Here is a 21,206-nt window from a genome sequence, read left to right on the forward strand (position 1 = left end):
CCCAACATTGCACAACAATTATCCCTCAACATGCACAACAAATAACCCCCCCCCAAATTACACAACGATTAGCTCCCAACATTGCACAATAAGAACAGCCTGTCAACTAGGTATCTGGGTGGATCCTGACAATATGGTTGGGATTCTTCCAGATCCTGAAATGACTAGGTGGACTTTAGCACACTGTCGGCTGACTCTGAGTCACAGTTGAGCACAAGTAACCAGGGGCGGACCGACAACTCATGGGGCCCCCAGGTAATAGGGGATCATGGGGCCCCTGTGTCCTTGCCCAAACTCAAAAAAGCCTATGAAAAAGGTACCAGGGACATTTCATGGGGCCCCCTACTGATCCCGGGCCCTCGGGCAGTTCCCGAGTTTCCAAATGGTCAGTCCGCCCCTGCCTGTGACCCAGAAAAGAAGCACTGCCATACTTTTCTTTAAGAAAATGCTTTAAAAACAAAAAAAAACAAAAAGGAAGAACAAAAACATTTGTTTATTTTGTAAATTGCTTCACCATGCTTTTGTAACAGAATCAAATTGCAAGCACATGGACGCTAGTTGTTTTAAAACGAACCCAGGACACAATTAGATCTGCATAAAAACATTAATGGATGAGAATATTACATTTTCGTCTCCCAGAAACAAGAAACGGTAATAGGATATCTCTGTTTAATGCACTTCTCACACTTGGCAATCCAGGAATCATTTAGAGTAATGGAACTCAAGGGAGAAAAAAAAAAAAACATGGTCAGTAATGTTTGTAATGTAGAAATAATTTCTCCAACTGGTCCAAACATTACCACACCCAAAATCCAGAGAAAAAAAAAGCATAAATAAGACGTTCTCCAGCAAACACAGAGACATAGATGTACTTCAGGCTCTCATAATGTCATCACTCTTACATGTTTTTGGCGTGCTCTTGGCTTTGGTAGCATCTGGTAAGTGTTTATTAAATATTTAATGCACATCATCTATAGATTTTTTTATTTAATTTTTGTCTTTTTTTTTTTTTATTTTCACAAGTATAACCTCTCGTAAAATCAAGAGCAGTAAAGTATGTCAACATAAATTAAACTGATCTAAATTGGTTAACTCTATTTACAAAAAGAACAATTAAGAACTGTCTGATACTTTTTTTAATTAATTTAGTTTATTAAATATTTTATGCATATCATGTATAGATTTTTTTATTTAATTTTTATCTTTTTTTTTTTTTTTTTTAATTTTAATTTTCACAAGTATAACCTCTCGTAAAATCAATAGCAGTAAAGTATGTCAACATAAATTAAACTGATCTAAATTGGTTAACTCTATTTGCTAAAAGAACAATTAAGAACTGTCCATGATACTTTTTTAATTTAATTTAATTTAGTTTATTAAATATTTTATGCATAACATGTATAGATTTTTTTATTTAATTTTTGTCTTTTTTTTTAATTTTCACAAGTATAACCTCTCGTAAAATTAACAGCAGTAAAGTATGTCAACATAAATAAAACTGATCTACATTGGTTAACTCAATTTACTAAAAGAACAATTAAGAACTGTTCATGATACTTTTTTTTAATTTATATCCAAATTTTCAGGACAAGCTTTCAAAGTGTGTCCCCCTTTTTAGTAGTCTGGTTGGACCTTGAGAAAAAGGACGCACCATGAATTCTTGTCCTGAAAATGTGGATGTTAATGCAAATTAAAAAAAAAAAAAAGTATCAGGGGCAGTACCCAGTTGCTCTTTTTACGTGTGCACTAATATAGCTACAATGAACCAATTTATTAAAAACAGAAAAGCCTGAACTTTTTATTAAATATATATATATATATATATATATATATATATATATATATATATATATATATATGTATATATATATATATATATATATATATATATATATATATTTGTAATCGATTGTTATTTTTTTAAATTTTAAAAATTTAAATATTTATTAATTTTTCAGATAAACAAGTTACGCAAACATACTCATTAAAACCTTAGCATATCATCCAGACATTTATCTTTTCATCCCTTTCCCTCCCTGTGCCCCCCCTCTTACCCCTACCTATATGCCAATCGATTGTTATGTACTGTTATTTTGAATGTTTTTTTTTTCTTTTGATTTGAAAGCCTGCTGAAGCCTTTAAGTGCACAAAAAAATAATGTTACCTTCCCCATTGGAATGCATTTTGCAAAAAAATGGCAGTATGTATATCTTTTTGTTTGTTTCGTTTTTTTAAAAAAATTGAATCAATTGTTATGTACTGTCATTTTCAATGTTTTTTTTTTTCCGTGAAAAAAAATGGTCTAATAAGTCATTTTTTGGCATACGAACTGGACCAAGGTTTTCCAAATGGGCTTCCTGTAACCCTCAGAAACTATTTAAAGCCCACTGAAAACTTTAAAAGCACAAAAAAAAAATACCTTCCCCATTGTAATGCATTTTGCATAAAATGGTAGTATTTATATATTTTTGTTTGTGTGTGTGTTTTTTTTAATCAATTGTTATGTACTGTCATTTTCAATGTTTTTTTTCTTTTCTGTCAAAAAATAAATGGTCTAATAACAAGTCATTTTTTGGCACAAGGTCTTCCAAAGGGGCTTCCTGTAACCCTCAAGAACTATTTGAAGCCTGCTGAAACCTATAAAAGCACAAAAAACAAAACAAAACATTACCTTCCCCATTGGAATTCATTTTGCATAAAATTGTAGTATTTATATATTTTTGTTTGTGTGTGTGTGTGTTTTTTTTTTTTAATCAATTGTTATGTACTGTCATTTTCAATGTTTTTTTTTTCTTTTCTGTGAAAAAAAAAAAAAAAAGGTCTAATAACAAGTCATTTATTGGCCCAAGGTTTTTCACTAACTATTTGAAGCCTGCTGAAACCTTTAAAAGCACAAAAAATAAACAAATTACCTTCCCCATTGGAATACATTTTGCAAAAAATGGCAAAATGTACAGTATATATTTGTGTTTTTTTTTTTTTAAATCAATTGTTATTTACTGTCATTTTCAATGTCTTTTTTTTCTTTTCTTTTCCATGAAAATAAATAAATAAATAAAGGTCTAATATGAAGTAATTTTTTGGACAGGACCGATGTTTTCCAAAAGGGCTTCCTGTAACCCTCAGGAGCTATTTAAAGCCCACTGAAACCTTTAAAAGCACAAAAAAATAATAATTTTAACTTTCCCATTGGAATGCATTTTGCAAAAAGAAAAAAAAAAAAAAAAAGGACTAATAAGAAGTAATTTATTGGCACAAGAACAGGACCAAGGTTTTCCAAAGGGGCTTCCTGTAACCCTCAGGAGCTATTTAAAGCCCACTGAAACCTTTAAAAGCACAAAAAAAAAAATAATTTTACTTTCCCCATTGGAATGCATTTTGCAAAAAGAAGAAGAAGAAAAAAAAAAGGTCTAATAAGAAGTATTTATTGGCACAAGAACAGGACCAATGTTTTCCAAAGGGGCTTCCTGTAACCCTCAGGAACTATTTAAAGCCCACTGAAACCTTTAAAAGCACAAAAAAAAATAAATAATTTTAACTTTCCCATTGGAATGCATTTTGCAAAAAAAAAAAAAAAAAAAAAATGGCAATAGGCAGAGCTAAATATACATATAGCACTTGTAATTGAAAAGATATACAATAAATACGCTAAAAACAATAAATTGTCCAAAGAGCATAATAAAGTATATATACTAAATATTCCAAAAAGAAAGAAGAAAAAGTATAATGGACCTTTAAGGTGATCTAATGCCCTGAAGAAAATATACTCATACACAAATATATCTAAAAAGTGATCCAATAAAAAAAGGGGGTTTGTTGAACCCCCTCCCCCCATAAAAACCTCGACCCTTCAGTACAGTGAACCCCAATATAACTGGAGACTAACATTTATGGGTAAAGTTGATCCAGGGAATATCCGATTGCCTCTCGGGGGATCAGGAAGGAATTTTTTCTCCTGCTAAAGCAAATTGGATCATGCTTTGCTGGGGGGGGGGGTGCCTTTCTCTGGGTTAACTGTGGGTATAGGATATAGTTCCAGCCAGACTAAATATGTAACTATGTAATTCACCCTCCTTAATCAAAGATATAGTTTGTATCACAAGGTAGCTGGTGGAAGGTGGTGGATCCCAACGCATTTCTTCAAGTGGGTTTTGGGGTTTAAAAAAAAAAAAGGGGGGGGGCTGTGAACACAAAGGGAATTGGTAGCTGGTGGAAGGTGGTGGATCCCAACGCGTTTCTTCAAGTGGGCTTTGGGGTTCCAAAAAAAAAAGAGGGGGGGGGTGCTGTGAACACAATGGGAATTGGTAGCTGGTGGAAGGTGGTGGATCCCAACGCGTTTCTTCAAGTGGGCTTCGGGGTTCCAAAAAAAAAAGAGGGGGGGCGCTATGAACACAATGGGAATCGGTAGCTGGTGGAAGGTGGTGGAATCCCAACGCGTTTCTTCAAGTGGGCTTCGGGGTTCCAAATAAAAAATGGGGTGGCCTCTGTGAGCACAAAGGGAATCGGTAGCTGGTGGAAGGTGGTGGATCCGAACTCGTTTCTTCAAGTGGGCTTCAGGGTTTCAAAAAAAAAGAGGGGGGGCTCTGTGAACACAAAGGGAATCGGTAGCTGGTGGAAGGTGGTGGATCCTAACGCGTTTCTTCAATGGGGCTTCGGGGTTCCAAATAAAAAAGGGGGGCCTCCGTGAACACAAAGGGAATCGGTAGCTGGTGGAAGGTGTTGGATCCCAACGCGTTTCTTCAAGTGGGCTTCGGGGTTCCAAAAAAAAAAAAAAGAGGGGGCTCGGTTAGCCGCGTTTACAAGTGTAACGGAACCAGACCCCGACTGCACTAGGGTATTTCCGTTAGACTCCCGCTTACCTGTCCGAACACCAACCACGGACCCCACCGCTGGCCATACAAGGCGAGACAGCGCCAGTCTGTATAAACATGGAACTCTTTATTTGAAACTCGAACTGGCTTTTTATACACTCAGGGGACAAATCCCCCCTCCCTGCATAATGACACAGGGCGGGGCAATCTATAGCAAGAGATACACACCAACAGACAATCCCATCAGGAGGGCTGCTGGAAACACCCCCCACCAAGCCAATACACGTACATCCCATAATAGTTTGCTCTCAAGCCAGACACACAATAGAACAATGGGACCACATGGCAGTAAACAATGAACAACCCCCACCCCAATATTAGAACATTTCACCCTGTACCCCTAACAAGCATAGGGTGACTTACACATAATAGGGATAGGGGGCTGTGTTCCATGGGCCCCCCACCCAAAGTGACTCCCGTCACAACAAGTGTTTGGCTTTTGAAACGCCAATAAAATTTACTCCTGAACGCAAGTTTGGTGCGTTAAAAAAAAACGACTTTTTTTGTAACATAAATGGAGTCCTATCCTGGCATATGAGGAAAACAGAAGACTAGACTGACATATGTGATACAACAAAACTCAGAGCTTTATAAACCAAGGCAACGCCCAGTGCAAACCAGGCATTCCTCTAGCTTTTTATGACTTTTTAAACTATATTTAAACCCAAGAATGAAAATGTAATAAATTGCAGCAAGCCAGTCCTTAGATGGGGAGGATGTAATGACTGTTTGTGGAATGCTCGCCATGTTTGCCTGAAATGTGCCGCAGCCCTAACATAACAGCCATATTACAGAAAAGATCAAAAGTGGGGATTTTGAAGCGCAACTCAAATCAATTCAATCAAATTTACAATTTTTTTACAGTAATAACATTTTTTATTATTTTACAATAATTAAAAATATATTTGTTAGTACTTTCATTAAAAATTTGAAACAATAAGAAAATATGCCATAAATCAAACACTAATCAACCCGAAGGGCCGAGTATGGTGTGAGGCAGAAGGGCACAGTACAAGGGAAGGGAGCTGGGGGGCACAATACTGAGATCAGGAGGAAACAGTACAGGGGGAGGGACTCAGGTGGGCACAATACTGAGATCAGGAGGGCACAGTACAGGGGGAGGGACTCAGGTGGGCACAATACTGAGATCAGGAGGGCACAGTGCAGGGGGAGTCAGTGGGCACAATACTGAGATCAGGAGGGCACAGTATAGGGGAAGGGAGTCAGGGGGGCACAATATTGAAATCAGGAGGGCACAGTACAGGAGGAGTTAGTCAGGGGGGCACAATACTGAGATCAGGAGGACACAGTACAGAGGAAGGGAGTCGGGGGGGGCACAATACTGAGATCAGGAGGACACAGTACAGGGGAAGGGAGTCAGGGGGGCACAATTCTGAGATCAGGAGGGCACAGTACAGGGGAAGGGAGTCAGGGGGGCACAATTCTGAGATCAGGAGGGCACAGTACAGGGGAAGGGAGTCAGGGGGGCACAATACTGAGATCAGGAGGGCACAGTACAGGGGAAGAGAGTCGGGGGGCACAATACTGAGATCAGGAGTGCACAGTAAAGGGGGAGGGAGTCAGGGGGGCACAATACTGAGATCAGGAGGACACAGTAAAGGGGAAGGGAGTTGGGGGGGCACAATACTGAGATCAGGAGGGCACAGTACAGGGGAAGGGAGTCAGAGGGCACAATACTGAAATTAGGAGGGCACAGTACGGGGGGAGGGAGTCAGGGGGGCACAATACTGAGATCAGGAGGGCACAGTACAGGGGAAGGGAGTCGGGGGGGGCACAATACTGAGATTAGGAGGGCACAGTACGGGGGGAGGGAGTCAGGGGGGCACAATACTGAGATCATGAGGGCACAGTACAGGGGGAGGGAGTCAGGGGGGCACAATACTGAGATCAGGAGGGCACAGTACGGGGGGAGGGAGTCAGGGGGGCACAATACTGAGATCAGGAGGGCACAGTACAGGGGAAGGGAGTCAGGGGGCACAATACTGAGATCAGGAGTGCACAGTAAAGGGGGAGGGAGTCAAGGGGGGCACAATACTGAGATCAGGAGTGCACAGTAAAGGGGGAGGGAGTTAGTCAGGGGGGCACAATACTGAGATCAGGAGGGCACAGTACAGGGGAAGGGAGTCGGGGGGCACAATACTGAGATCAGGAGGGCACAGTACAGTGGGAGAGAGTCAGGGGGGCACAATACTGAGATCAAGAGGGCACAGTACAGGGGAAGGGAGTCGGGGGGCACCATACTGAGATCAGGAGGGCACAGTACAGGGGAGGGGAGTCGGGGGGGGGCACAATACTGAGATCAGGAGGACACAGTACAGGGGAAGGGAGTCAGGGGGGCACAATACTGAGATCAGGAGGGCACAGTACAGGGGAGGGGAGTCGGGGGGGCACAATACTGAGATCAGGAGGGCACAGTACAGGGGAAGGGAGTCAGGGGGGCACAATACTGAGATCAGGAGGGCACAGTACAGGGGAAGGGAGTCAGGGGGGCACAATACTGAGATCAGGAGGGCACAGTACAGGGGAAGAGAGTCGGGGGGGGCACAATACTGTGATCAGTAGTGCAAAGTACAGGGGAAGGTAGTCGGGGGGCACAATACTGAGATCAGGAGGGCACAGTACTGGGGGAGGGAGTCAGTGGTGCACAATACAGAGATCAGGAGGGCACAGTACTGGGGGAGGGGGTCAGTGGGGCACAGTAATGAGATCAGGAGGGCACAATACAGGTTGTGGGTTGCTGCTCAGGACACAGCCATCCTGGAACAGCTTAGTAAAAAGGGTGACTGTTCCGGCAAATCCTGGACAGTTAGCAAGTTTGATGTACTGCAAGATTATCATGCGGCCCCCATGCACCTAGGACCCTCATGCACCTGGGGCCCTTGGGCACTGCCCAGGGGTGCTCATGCATTGAGACAGCAATGAACCCCAGGGAGAAGCAGATAGCTTAACAATCCAAAATAGTAGTTCTAAAGCACCCCCACCACGGGCAGAAGAAACGCACTGGACCACGCCTTCGTTAAATACTCTGTTATCAACACTAAGGCTTCATGCCACACTTTATAGCCTCAGAGTCAAAATATTCTCACCATAAGGAGGAGTACTTACTGTTCGAACATCAGAACCTCGCTTCCATGGCATCAAATTGTCTGCTCATAGTGTGCAACCAAAGATCTCCAGTATACCTGGTTGCTCTTGAAAGGTTACTCTTACCATGGTCCAGGGTGCAACCAACTGTGTTTGTCTTTGTCTCTCAAGCCAAGGGTTGCCAATCTTCATTCTACCCACTCAGTCCCCTATCTCTTTGAGAAACCAGTTGCGCAAACGTCCTCAGGTCTTTATAAAAAACAAAGCTACAACCATTCTGACACTTAGCAAAGTGGCAAATCCATTTACACCACCACATATCTTCTCGTCCCATTCTTATGGAAAATCACTAGCTGTAACCAATTATCCCCAGCAAAACTGCATTGTAATGATGAGTGGTCAGGGATAGGATCTCAGCTGCAAAAATCTCACTGCCAAATCATCATTTAAGCATAAATCCTTTTCAATAAATAATACCTTCCATTAGGCAAACAGACCTTTTAATGCTAAAGCTTAATTGACAACTATTTCCCCTCCCGCCCTTCCATGCACACTAATTACATTGTTCAATTAAACCTTTGATGGATGCTATCAACGTCTGGACAAATCCCAACACTTTGAGGTAGGTCTGGAGGCATGCTTAAGTGTTATGATACAGTCTCACAGGGGATTTGTTATATGTTCTGATCAGCCGTAACTGTATGACTATCCACCTAATAAAATGTAGGTCCCACTTTTGCCACCAAAACAGCCCTGACCTGTCGTGGCACTAGACCTCTGAAGGTATGCTGCACCAAGCCTTCAGTAGCAGTTCCTTTAGGTCCTGTATGTTGCGAGGTGGAGCCTCCACAGATCAGACTTGTTTTTCCTGCACATTCCCCAGATGCTAAATAGGATTTAGATCTGGAGAATTTACAGGCTAAGTCAATACCTCTGTCAGATACCGCCTGGCGGTACCTCTAGCACTCCACAGAACAGGATTCCCCAGAGCGCAGAATCTAAGCCCCAGTCTGCTGTTCACCAGGGCCCCTGATGGTGAGGATGGACTTGGAGAAGACTGAGACCAGGTCACGGCCCCTGAGTACGCCCACCTGTGGTAGAGGGATCCGCCAGAAGTGTGTACAGGTGGAGAGCCTGACGTGAAGAGGCGGATGGGCCTGAGCAGTGGTGACCGGATGGATAGCAGGGCAATAGTCGTGGTCAGACAGGCCGGTTCGGTAACAGTGGGATCAGCGTGGTACAAGGCAGCAGACAAAGAATAGTCAAGTCACTCGCCGGGTTCGGTATTAGGAGTTCAGATCAGTAGAATTGTCCAGAAGAGTAGTCAAACGAGCCAGGGGTCAGAGCAGGAGAAGTCAGCGAAGTCAGGATCCAGCAGGGTCAGCAACGAATCAATCAGCCAGGAAACACACTAGCAGGAACAGGGTAAGAAGACCATACAGCAACTTGTGTCTGTGCAGGGCTGGTTTAAATAGCCCGCCCGGCACTGACAGGCGTGCCTGGGTCCTAGTGCCCGCCTACCTGCATGTCTTGTCGGACACCTACGCATGTGCAGACTCATGCGTCGCGGTGATCCCTGACAACCTCAAACTCCTTGTTGTGTTCCTCAAACCATTCTTGAACCATTTTTGTTGTGTGGCTGAAAGAGGTCACGGCCATTAGGGAATACCACTTACATGAAGGGGTGTACTTGGTCAGCAAAAATGTTCAGGTAGGTGGTACGTGTCAAGCAATCTCCACGTGAATAGCAGGACTCAAGGTTTCCCAGCAGAGCATTACCTAAAGCATCTCACTGCCTCCACCGGCTTGCCTATATCCCATACTGCATCATGGTGCCATCTCTTGCCCAGGTACGTGACGCGCACACACCAGCCATCCATCCACATGATGAAAAAGGAAACTTGACTCATTAGAGCAGCACTGTAGGTCAACATGGACAATTTGACCAACCTGCGGCTACGCAGCCCCATACACAACAAACTGATTTGTTTTTGCTTTCAACACATAAGCTTCAAAGACAATATGTTTACTTGCTGCCTAACTTATCCCACCCATTTCAGATGCAATTGTAAAGAATTAATTAATATTATTCATTTAACCTGTCAGTGGTCATACGGTTATGGCTGACTGATCGATAGATAGATAGATAGATAGATAGATAGATAGATAGATAGATAGATAGATAGATAGATAGATAGATAATAGATAGATAGATAGATACTAGATAGATAGATAGATAGATAGATAGATAGATAATAGATAGATAGATAATAGATAGATAGATAGATAGATAGATAGATAGATAGATAGATGATAGATAGATAGATAGATAGATAGATAGATAGATAGATAGATAGATAGATAATAGATAGATAGATAGATAGATAGATAGATAGATAGATATGAGATAGATAGATAGATAGATAGATAGATAGATAGACAGATAATAGATAGACAGATAGATAGATAGATGGATGGATGGATAGATAGATAGATAGATAGATAGATAGATAGATAGATAGATAGATAGATAGATAGATTCTGCGCACTGACTATATTGCCAAAAGTATTGGGAACAGTCATGATGGAACAGGAAGGGCCGTCCCCAAAATCTTCCCACAAAGTCGGGAGCATGAAATTGTCCAAACTGTCTTGGTATGCTGACGCCTTAAGAGTTCCCTTCACTGGAACTAGGGGGCCAAGCCCAACCCCTGAAAAACAACCCCACACCATAATCCCCCCCCCACCAAACTTTACACTTGGCACAATGCAGTCAGGCAAGTACTGTTCTCCTGGCAATCACCAAACCCAGACACATCCATCAGATTGCTAGACAGAGAAATGGGATTTGTCACTCCAGAGAACACGTCTCCCCTGGTGTAGTGTCCAGTGACGGCGTGCTTTATACCACGGCATCCGACGCTTTGCATTGCACTTGGTGATGGAAGGCTTGGATGCAGCTGCTCGGCCATGGAAACCCATTCCATGAAGCTCTCTACGCACTGTTGTTGGGCTCATCTGAAGGCCACACCAAGTTTGGAGGTCTTTAGCTATTGACTCTGCAGACAGTTGGCGACTTCTGTGCACTGTGCGCTTCAGCATGCGCTGACCCCGCTCTGTCATGTAACGTGGCCTACCACTTGGTGGCTGAGTGTCTGTTGTTCCCAGTTGCTTCCACTTTGTAATAATCCCACTAACAGTTGAGCGTGGAATATTTAGTAGCCAGGAAATGTCCCGGATGGACTTATTGCCCAGGTGGCCACCTATCACGGGACCACGCTTGGAGTCACTGAGCTCCTGAGAGCGACCCATTCTTTCACCAATGTTTGTAGAAGCCGTCTGCATGCCTAGGGGCTTGATTGTATACACCTGTGTCCATGGAGGGGATTGGAACACCTGAATCACATGATTTGAAGGGGTGGCCCAATACATTTGGTAATATAGTAGATAGATAGATTTTAAAAATTTGCACTGTTATGTGTAACAATTAAAAGGGAACAAATTGTCAAATTGTTTGACGTATATGTTAAATTCGCACTAAAACTGCTGTAAAATGAATGATAAATGGGGTTCTCAATTCAGTAAAATATTACAGGGCTGCTATGGTTGATACTCATCCTGTGCTTTGTTTCCTCTCTCTTTAGGCTCCTCCCTCTCTTGTATGGAGTGCGCTTCTTTATCAGACTCATGTACCGGCCCCAGCATCTCTTGTCCTTCCGGTTCTGTGTGTGGTGCTCAATATACAGAAACCTGGGCTCGGGGTAAGATGTCCAATTAAAAAATGCTATGTGTATTTGATGACATACCTCCGTCCGGTCCACTCTGCATCCTGTCAAAGCGTCCTACAACGGCCCACCTGCTTGCCACCACAAATCACCTCTGAGGCTGGCCACAGAATAAAATAGAAAGAAATAGAAAACAAAAGAATAGAATAGAAAAAAAACAATAGAATAGAATAGAATAAAAAAAATATAGCCATTTTCTGAAATTCAAACTTCGAATCGATTTGAAAAAAAAAAAACAAATATACAAAACAAATTCCAAAATGATTCTAACATAAAAAATATGACAAAACAAAATGACTAACATTGCAAACAAATCTGAAATGCATTTTGCTCCGTTTCTCTGGAGAAGAGAATATGCCGAAACGCGTTGGACATGAGAGACCCAAATTGCATCACGGACGCTATAAATATCTGTTCTCCTGTTTTATTGTGATTTTAACCGCTTCTTGTCCACTCTATAGCAGATACACTGCTACAGGGAGGCACGGGTGCGCAAAATCACATATATATATACACGTGATTTTGCAACTCCAGGTAGGGGGAGTGCATGAGGCACGCACGCGCCCTACCTGCGCTGCCATTTGCGGCCGTGGCTGTCAATCACAGGGTCCCGGCCATTGATTACTCATCGGCGGCTGGTGATTGCCGAGGATCTCCAACGGGGGGGAGAATTGTTTGTAAACAAAACAGTTCTCCCTGTCAGCTCCTGCACACTGCTTTGTATGGCTCTGCATAGCATAGCCATGCAAAGCAGTGTGCTTACAGTAAAGCACCCCCCCCTCTCCCTAGTAAAACACACCCAGCACACAGTTAGCCCTTTGATCGCCCCTTCCTGCCCAGTGCCATTAGTACCATGTCAGTGCTTTTTATTAGCACTGATCGCTGTATTGGTGGCACTGGGGATGTCAGTGACACCCAGTCAGTTCCCCCCAGTGTCAGAATGCCCGCCGCAGTCCTCCCTCTATAAGTTGCTGATCACTGCCATTACTAGTAAAAAAAAAAATCCCAGTGTATATCTATCGCCATTTGCAAACACTATAACTTTCACGTAAACCAATTAATTTACACGTATTTGGATTTTTCTTCTTTTTTTTCTACCAAAGGCATGCAGCAGAATACATTGTGGCCTAAATTTATGACAAAATTGATTTTTAAAATTTTTTTACTGGACATGTTTAATAGTAGAAAGTCAAAAATATTGTTTTTTTTGTTCTCAAAATTGTCTTTTTTTTTTTTAATAGCTCAAAAAATTAAAAACCGCACAGGCGATCAAATACCACCAAAAGAAAGCTCAATTTGTGGGAAAAAAAGGATGCAAATTTCATTTGGGTGCAGCGTTGCATGACCGTTCAATTGTCAGTTTAAGTAACGCAGCACCGTATCACAAAAAGTGTCCTGGTCAACCACATGGAAGAAAAAATATATTTGAAATATATTTTAAAAATATTCTTCCCAAATATATTGACATATACTTGAAATACTAAAATTTTGGCCATATTCAATATATTTAAAAAAAAACTATATATATATATACTGAATGTTGAAATGCGTTTTATGTATATTACAAAATATATGAAAAATATTTTTAAAAATATATTTTTTAAAATATATTCTTCAGATTTTACCATATAAAAGAGCCATTTTAACATAAATTGTTATATATATTTGTAAATGCATTCCAAAAATGTAGATTTGTATTTTTAAAGACATACAGTATATTTGAAATGTATTTTTATAAAAACGCATTTCAACATACAGTATATATATATTTATATATATATATATATATATATATACCAGGGGCGGACTGACCATTCAAGCACTCGACCACTGCCTGAGGGCCCGGGGTAAGTAGGGGGCCCCATGAAATGCCCCTGGTACCTTTTTATAGGCTTTTTTGGGTGTGCTTTGAGTGTGGGCAAGGACACAGGGGCCCCATGATCCCCTATTGCCCAGGGGTCCCATGAGTTGTCAGTCCGCCCCTGATATATACTGTATGTTGTAATGCGTTTTTATTACAAAATATATGAAAACTATTTTTAAAAATACATTTCAAACATACTGTATGTCTTTAAAAATACAAATCTACATTTTTCATATATTTTGTAATATATAAAAATGCATTTCAACATGCAGTATATATATATATATATATATATATATATATATATATATATATATATTGAAATATATTTTGAAATATATTGAATATGGCCAAAATTGTAGTATTTCAAATATATGTCAATATATTTGGGAAGAATATTTTTTCAATATATTTCAAATATATTTTTCTTCCATGTGCAGGAAAGGGGATAAATCCTCAGGAGGGCAAGAAATGAGATTTGTTGAAATATTGTCTGAATTTTATCATCTGTGTATTGATATCTGTGCCTTAAAAGTCCCATTCGAAATCGGTTTTGTTAAATGCTTCCAATTGGGGAAGTGGCATGGTTTATCTTGGGGTGTGTGTGTGTGTGTGTGTGGGGGGGGGGGTAAAATATTCAATGATATTGCATATTTTCATTGTAGAATATGATACAATGTTTTTAAAATGTACTTGTAGGTGCCACCTTTGCAAAAGTATATGTGATGTCATGTGTAAAGCAGGACAAGTGTGACCTCTCAGGAAGTGTCACCCTTCCCCAGAATATGAGAATGAAGACGGGTACATCGTGTTGTAGAAGCGAAAACTGCACCCCGCCTCGTCCTTCCCGTAAGTGGCTCTATCTGCTGCCTTCCTATAAACAGCTTGACACATGTTGTACAAGGCTGATTTACTTACTCCTGTCCATCCAGTTCTGAGATTTACACAGCTCTTCCACAAACCACAGTCCTCACGGATCTCAAGGTTGCTGTTAGAAACCACGGGGCTCCATGCAGCCAGCTTGACAGCCCCCCCCCCACCAAAAAAAGGAAAAAAAGAACCAAAGAAACACACCACACACAGTTTCCTGTGCTGCAGTTATAAATGAACACAGTGAGACATATTGGGGTGGATTGCTAAGGGTGTAAAGGAATGAAAGGATCATGAGGATAGCAATTAATTTAGCATACGTGTTTCCCTAGTGTGATGCATCCGTGGGGACCACTTTTTCAGGAATTGTGCAACTGAAATCAATTTGTAGTTGACCATGGCACCATTTGCTCTGTTTTTTGACCCGAGAAAGTTTTTGTGGGAGATTTCCATGAGTGAGCTATGGCTTGGTCCCTCTACATATATAGCTGGCATGCCTATTTGCTACGCTGGAAATGTTGGGGATGGGTCTGTTTAGTAGGACTTCAGGGTAGACAAGGCTGACAATGCTGGTTGGGATTTGCGTACCGCAGAAGCACTATGCTGTGAGCCTAGAAGACAGGAAGTTAGGAGCACACTGGATTTTTGGCAGATCAACAGGTATTTTTCTGTTACTGTAGTATTTTCAAAGGGATTAGCCATAGAGAATGTACTCCTCCCCTCCATCCACAAACCCCTGCATTGCCCCCCACCCAGTGGTTTCACCTTGATAGTGTTCAGAGGATGTCAGGTACGCCCCGCCAAACCCTCTGGTGAAGAAGTTCTCCAGCAGGCCGATGGTCTGAGGCTTATCGGACATGGTGAGGGAGAATGGTCAGTGTGGTTTACCTTACCAAGCTGGCTAATCACCACACAGGCTGTAGACATAACACCCAATCAATCACCAGTGCCCCCAACATTCAGTTCTTCCCTCATCTTCTGAGTGGTAGCCAATTCCACTTATCAACTATGACTGGGCCTGGGGCAGCTGATTCATTTGTCCCACGTTAAACAAGTCCCTGGTCTTGGTTATGTTCCTGTCTCTTGCTCTGTTACCCTAGTGTTCTTGTAGTTGGTTCCAGACCAGGTGGTCCTCAGTCATCTGGCCTATGTGCCCGACAGTCACAAACTGCCACTGCTACACCAGCACTCGTACAACTCCGTGTCCCTATACTCCCAATGACCAATTCCAGGGGTTTTGGACAAGAGGTGCAACAGAAGATCCCTTATTAGTTTGGTCCCCACCAGGTACGTGAAAGAGATTAGCCACAAACTAATATCATTGCCATACCACCCGTGGCAGCAAACAACATGGAAGCACTAAAGGTTGAAGTAGGCCTTAGTTTTTCATCTTCATTGTCACAAGGACCAAGTGTGGCGACCCTTTGTTTATTACAGTAAAATAGGTGTTTTATAATCAGATACTAGTATATCTTTGTTATATTTTTTTACCTTAGTACCAAAGGACAGCTCAGAATCCAATGGATTGACATGCCTATCCTGCATTTCTGCTGACTCTACCTGGTGTTACACTTCAGATACGATGAAGTGTAAGGGGGATGAGAACATGTGCCTTCTCCAGACCACAAAAACATCAGGTCAGTAATACAGACAATTTTTTAAAAACATGTATTATTTACTTATTTTTCTACACTGTTTCTTTAAATTTGTAATCATTTTTATTGCTGTCACAAGGAATGTAAACATCTCTTGTGACAGCAATAGGCACATGGCAGGTACTCTTTATGGAGGGATCTGGGGCCTATTAGACCCCAGATGTCTCCTGTGCCCTTAAAAGCATCTGATCGCACCAAGATCAGTGTAATCATATCCTTGACTATGGTTGTCAGGAACCATCGCGACGCATGGGTCTACACATGCGTAGATGTCTGCCGAGACGTATAGGTGGCAGGGCACTAGGACCCAGGCGCACCCGTCGTCTGGACAGTACTAGGCAGGCACTGGGACCCAGGCTACGCCTGTCAGGTGCAGGGTGGGCTATTTAAACTAGCCCTGCACAGACACTTGTTGCCGAATGGTCTTTGTATCCTGTTACCTGTGTGTGAGTACTTCTGATCTGGATTGTTTTGACCTTGTTGCCTTCTCCCGTCCTGACCCCTTGGCTTGCCTGACTCTGCTCCTGGATGTTCCCGTTTAGATCTGACCTCCTGGTATTGACCCTGCGTGTGACCCGACTATCCTTTGCCTACCGTTTTGTACCTTACCGATCCGCTAGTTACCGACCCGGCCTGCATGACTCTGATTTAGCTCATCCATCCACCCACCCCGCAGGGATCACTAGGCTCCCTTACATCAGACTCCTAGCTCTCTGGAGCCCCTGTCAGACTCCTCTACCCCTGTTGGAGATACCTGGTAGTTGCGACCTGGTACCGGAGTGCTCCAAGTCCATCCCCACCATCAGGGGCCCTGGTGAACAAGTGCTCCGGTGCTTAGACTCCGCACTCTGGGGAGGTTCTACCGGGGGACTGATAGAGGTGCTGTCAGGCGGTCCGTTACAATGGTAGAATAGATGTCCCCCCAAGCTCTAGCAGATGACTGCTAGGCAATACTCCCAAAACTCAGCACCCCTCACCTCTTCATTTTGCAAATAAAGAAGACCAAACCATAAGTGGAGTAAAATGGCCATTATTAACAATTCAACTGAAATTAACGCGAAACATTCCTTAACACAGAAACAGATAACCTGTTGGTGTTGGAAGGCACAAAACACATTCCATTATTCCCTGTGGAACCTTAACCATAATAGGCCTCCAGCCGCAACACACCGGCTTGGAGACAAGACACTCTACCTTCAGTGAGCTACCTCCACATTCCAGTTAAACCTTTGTTAATAGGAATGCACCCGAGGACACCATACCACCGATGGGTCCCGACCATTCTCTTAACCCAAAACTTTTCCATCTCCCAAGACCAAGAACCACCACAGCATGCCAGGGTGAACCCTTACCCATGTGTGCCCCTCCATACCCTCAATGCTCACTGTATTCCATCCTGCAAACCCAAAGACCGCATGTCTGTCTCCACTGCATTGAGGTGTACACTGTTGCCACCCAGATAGCACCAAGTGTTGGTCTCTAATTCCAAGTGCCGGATAATAACCCCCCCCCCCCGTTACGAATCATCTGTCAACCTCCTTGTTAACCTTTATGTGGGCCTTATTAAGCTGCTCCACAGACCTAGCCATATACCTCTTAGATTGTAATCTCCAAGGAGCAGGGCCCTCCTAACCCTCTTGTATTGAACTGTATTGTTGCTGTATTGTCTCTCTTTATATTGTGAAGCGCTGAGCAAACTGTTGGCGCTATATAAATCCTGTATAATAATGATATGCCAGGATGTGCTGGCAACAATGTCGGACCACAATACAAGTATATCAGGAAATGCCATGCGTAACTGAAGGAAATCAAATTTGACGTCCCAAATCAGCTCCCGCATGGACCTGACCCCTAGATCATTTGACGTGCAGCAACAAAATGTCAGGCGTGCAAAACGATGCACCTCCTGGAGGACCCTGCTCCACATCATTCCTGGTACGCCAATCCAGCGGACACAAGCCGACTGCCTGGAGAAACCGAGCTGCCTGCCATTGGGCAGAACATCCGCTCACCTGGCCCCCCAAAACACGTACTAGTGACCAAGTATCCAGACGCGGCAAGCCGCACCATCTGAAAAAGAAGAACAAGAAACCACAGGAATGAACCAAAACAAGACCTGGATGCTGAGGATATGTCCCCTCTTCCTGACACCAGACCCTCCCACTGACATCCTGGCCTTCCTCTTGGTAGAGCGCCCAGTGTCCTGGCCACGTGACGTTCTCAGCCCAGAGCTGCTCCTCTGCTCAACCGCTCCAGCGGGAACTCAGAGGGGTAGGGGAACTGCTGACCGCAGGTGGTGACAGCCCAGTAGCCGCAGCAGGCTGCCTCCCACGTTGAACCTCCTCCCTGACAGGCACCTCATCAGGGGAATAGTCTGGATGGTCCCACAAATGCTGCTGAGTGGGCAGGGGAGAGGCAAAGGCTAACCGAGGCCCCCCACCTGTTGAGCTCCACCTATGAAGAGGATTCCTCCCAGGCACAGTGCCGGCCGAGGTGGATGAGAGTCTTGCTGGCAGGCCTGAAGGGTCCCTGTCAGGGCTCCAAACCTGGTGCAAAGCTCTGGGGGCAGATTCTGAGCTAATATGGTCCAGAGGCCTAGACCTCAGAGCATTCAGGAACTCCTGCCCCCCTGCTGCCATCCCCGGTCCCCCAGCACAGAGGAGACATGTTCCTACAGCCAAGCAGTGCCCCTCTTAGCAGCAGCAGCCCGCAGCTGGGCCAGCAGTTGGTCCAAATAATACATCTTCACTAAAGAGGGTCTACGTGGAGACAGCAGAAGTTTCTTCCTCCATCCGACGATCTCCACTGGAAACATGTGACCCGGCACCACTCCCTATAGTACCCAAGACCCCACTCAGCACCGAACCAACCACCCAATCAGGTATACTTGTATCTGCTGCTGCTAACCTATCCTTAACCCATTCACCCTGTCATGTCTGCCCTCCACTATTTTTTTTTTATTGCTCCGGGCCCTTACTTTAAATTTTTGTAAAATGGGGCAGTTCACTTCCGGGGGAACCGCAAGTGACAAAGTGCAGGTTGCTTCCAGTTTCCTATAGCAGGGGTCTCCAAACTTTCTAAAAGTTTATTATCCTTCAGACTTCAGAGGGGCCAGACTGTGGCCGGTTAGAGTAGAAAATTCCTGGCGTTGGTGACAAAGTCCCATTGTTGGTGTCAGTGAGAGTAATAGTTTCCCATCATTGGTGTCATTGGGAGAAATAGTGCCCCATCATTGGTGTCATTGGGAGGAATAGTGCCCCATCATTGGTGTCATTGGGAGGAATAGTGCCCTATCACTTCAGTCAGTAAGAGGTCTAGTGCCCCATCATTGGTGTCATTGGGAGGAATAGTGCCCCATCATTGGTGTCATTGGGAGGAATAGTGCCCTATCATTTAAGTCAGTAGGAGGTATAGTGCCACAGCATTTTAGTCAGTGGGAGGAATAGTGTCCCTTTAATGGTATCAATGAGTGGAATAGTGCCCCATCATTGGTGTCAGTGGGAGTAATGCTGCACCATTATTAGAGTCATTCGGATGAACTGTATCCCATCATTGGTTTCAGTGGGAGGAATAGTGTCCGGTCATTGGTGCCAGCGGGAGGAATTATGCCCCATTGTTAATGTCAGAGGGAGGAATAGTTCCCCAAGGGCCAGATAAAGGCAAGCAAAGTTCCATATCCGGTCCCTGGGCCTCAGTTTGGAGACCACTGTTCCATTGCATAGATCTTATCTGGGACCTTCCGCTCCACAAAAAGCTCTATGGTAAGCCAATGGAACTAGTGAGATGTAGAGCCCAGAGAGGCACTGGCGGGTGGTGGGTGCAACCCTTTCCGCTACCTGTAAAAGCTAATCAGCCACTTGGATGGCTTTTACAAAAAAAAAGCTGAACGCCTCCTGGAAAAAACTATATCTGGCTGATGCCTGTACATCATCCCAGTATAACCATTTGAAGCACCGACGTAAAAGTACGTATTTCAGTCTTCAAGAGGATATAGAGCCATATTTTAAACCACATTGATATGTGTTGGTGCTACTAAGATGAAATTGCCATTACAGTTTTATTTTTTTTAAATATTTGTTGGAAAATGTAAATTTCACAAACTTTATCATGTATTTATTTTTTTTACAGCATCACGTGGTTGTGCCACAAAAAGCATCTGCGATTTTGGCAGCCAAACTCATAGCGCCCAAGGAGTAACGATAGATGTTAAATATACCTGTAATAGTGGTAGTATTGGACTGCACAACGACTTCTGCCTCCCAGCTTTGATTTGTATTTTCTTTTTAAAGTTATTGATTTGAAATGTCTAAAAAAAAAAAAAAAAGTCTTCTAGACTATATACAAATATATATATATATATACAGTATATATATAAAATATAGACAAATATACTGTGTGTGTATATATATATATAATTACCGGTATATATACAGTGGGGCAAAAAAGTATTTAGTCAGCCACCAATTGTGCAAGTTCTCCCACTTAAAAAGATGAGAGAGGCCTGTAATTGGCATCAACTATGAGAGACAAAATGAGAAACAAAATCCAGACAATCACATTGGCTGATTTGGAAAGAATTTATTTGCAAATTATGGTGGAAAATAAGTATTTGGTCACCTACAAACAAGCAAGATTTCTGGCTCTCACAGACCTGTACCTTCTTCTTTAAGAGGCTCCTCTGTCCTGCACTCATTACCTGTATCAATGGCACCTGTTTGAACTTGTTATCAGTATAAAAGACACCTGTCCACAACCTCAAACAGTCACACTCCAAACTCCACTATGGTGAAGACCAAAGAGCTGTCGAAAGACACCAGAAACAAAACTGTAGACCTGCACCAGGCTGGGAAGACTGAATCTGCAATAGGCAAGCAACTTGGTGTGAACAAATCAACTGTGGGAGAAATAATTAGAAAATGGAAGACATACAAGACCACTGATAATCTCCCTCGATCTGGGGCTCCACACAAGATCTCACCCCGTGGGGTCAAAATGATCACAAGAACGGTGAGCAAAAATCCCAGGACCACACGGGGGGACCTAGTGAATGACCTGC

At 43.1% G+C, this 21,206-nt stretch overlaps 1 protein-coding gene across 1 annotated transcript; it reads left to right on the forward strand.

Moving 5' to 3' along the window:
* The first annotated feature begins 801 nt into the window (after nucleotides 1-801).
* Nucleotides 802-20,599, forward strand: LOC149432770 (uncharacterized). The gene is made up of 5 exons (XM_089664999.1): nucleotides 802-938; nucleotides 11,621-11,737; nucleotides 14,325-14,474; nucleotides 15,992-16,132; nucleotides 20,279-20,599. The coding sequence occupies exons 1-5, from the start codon at nucleotides 887-889 to the stop codon at nucleotides 20,449-20,451; spliced, it is 633 nt and encodes a 210-aa protein (XP_089521125.1). The 5' UTR covers nucleotides 802-886; the 3' UTR covers nucleotides 20,452-20,599.
* The last annotated feature ends 607 nt before the right edge of the window (nucleotides 20,600-21,206 follow it).

This window comes from Staurois parvus, unplaced genomic scaffold (assembly GCF_062004578.1).
Source record: "Staurois parvus isolate SC_StPar_1 unplaced genomic scaffold, SC_StPar_1.0 ptg002113l, whole genome shotgun sequence".
Lineage (NCBI taxonomy): Eukaryota > Metazoa > Chordata > Amphibia > Anura > Ranidae > Staurois > Staurois parvus.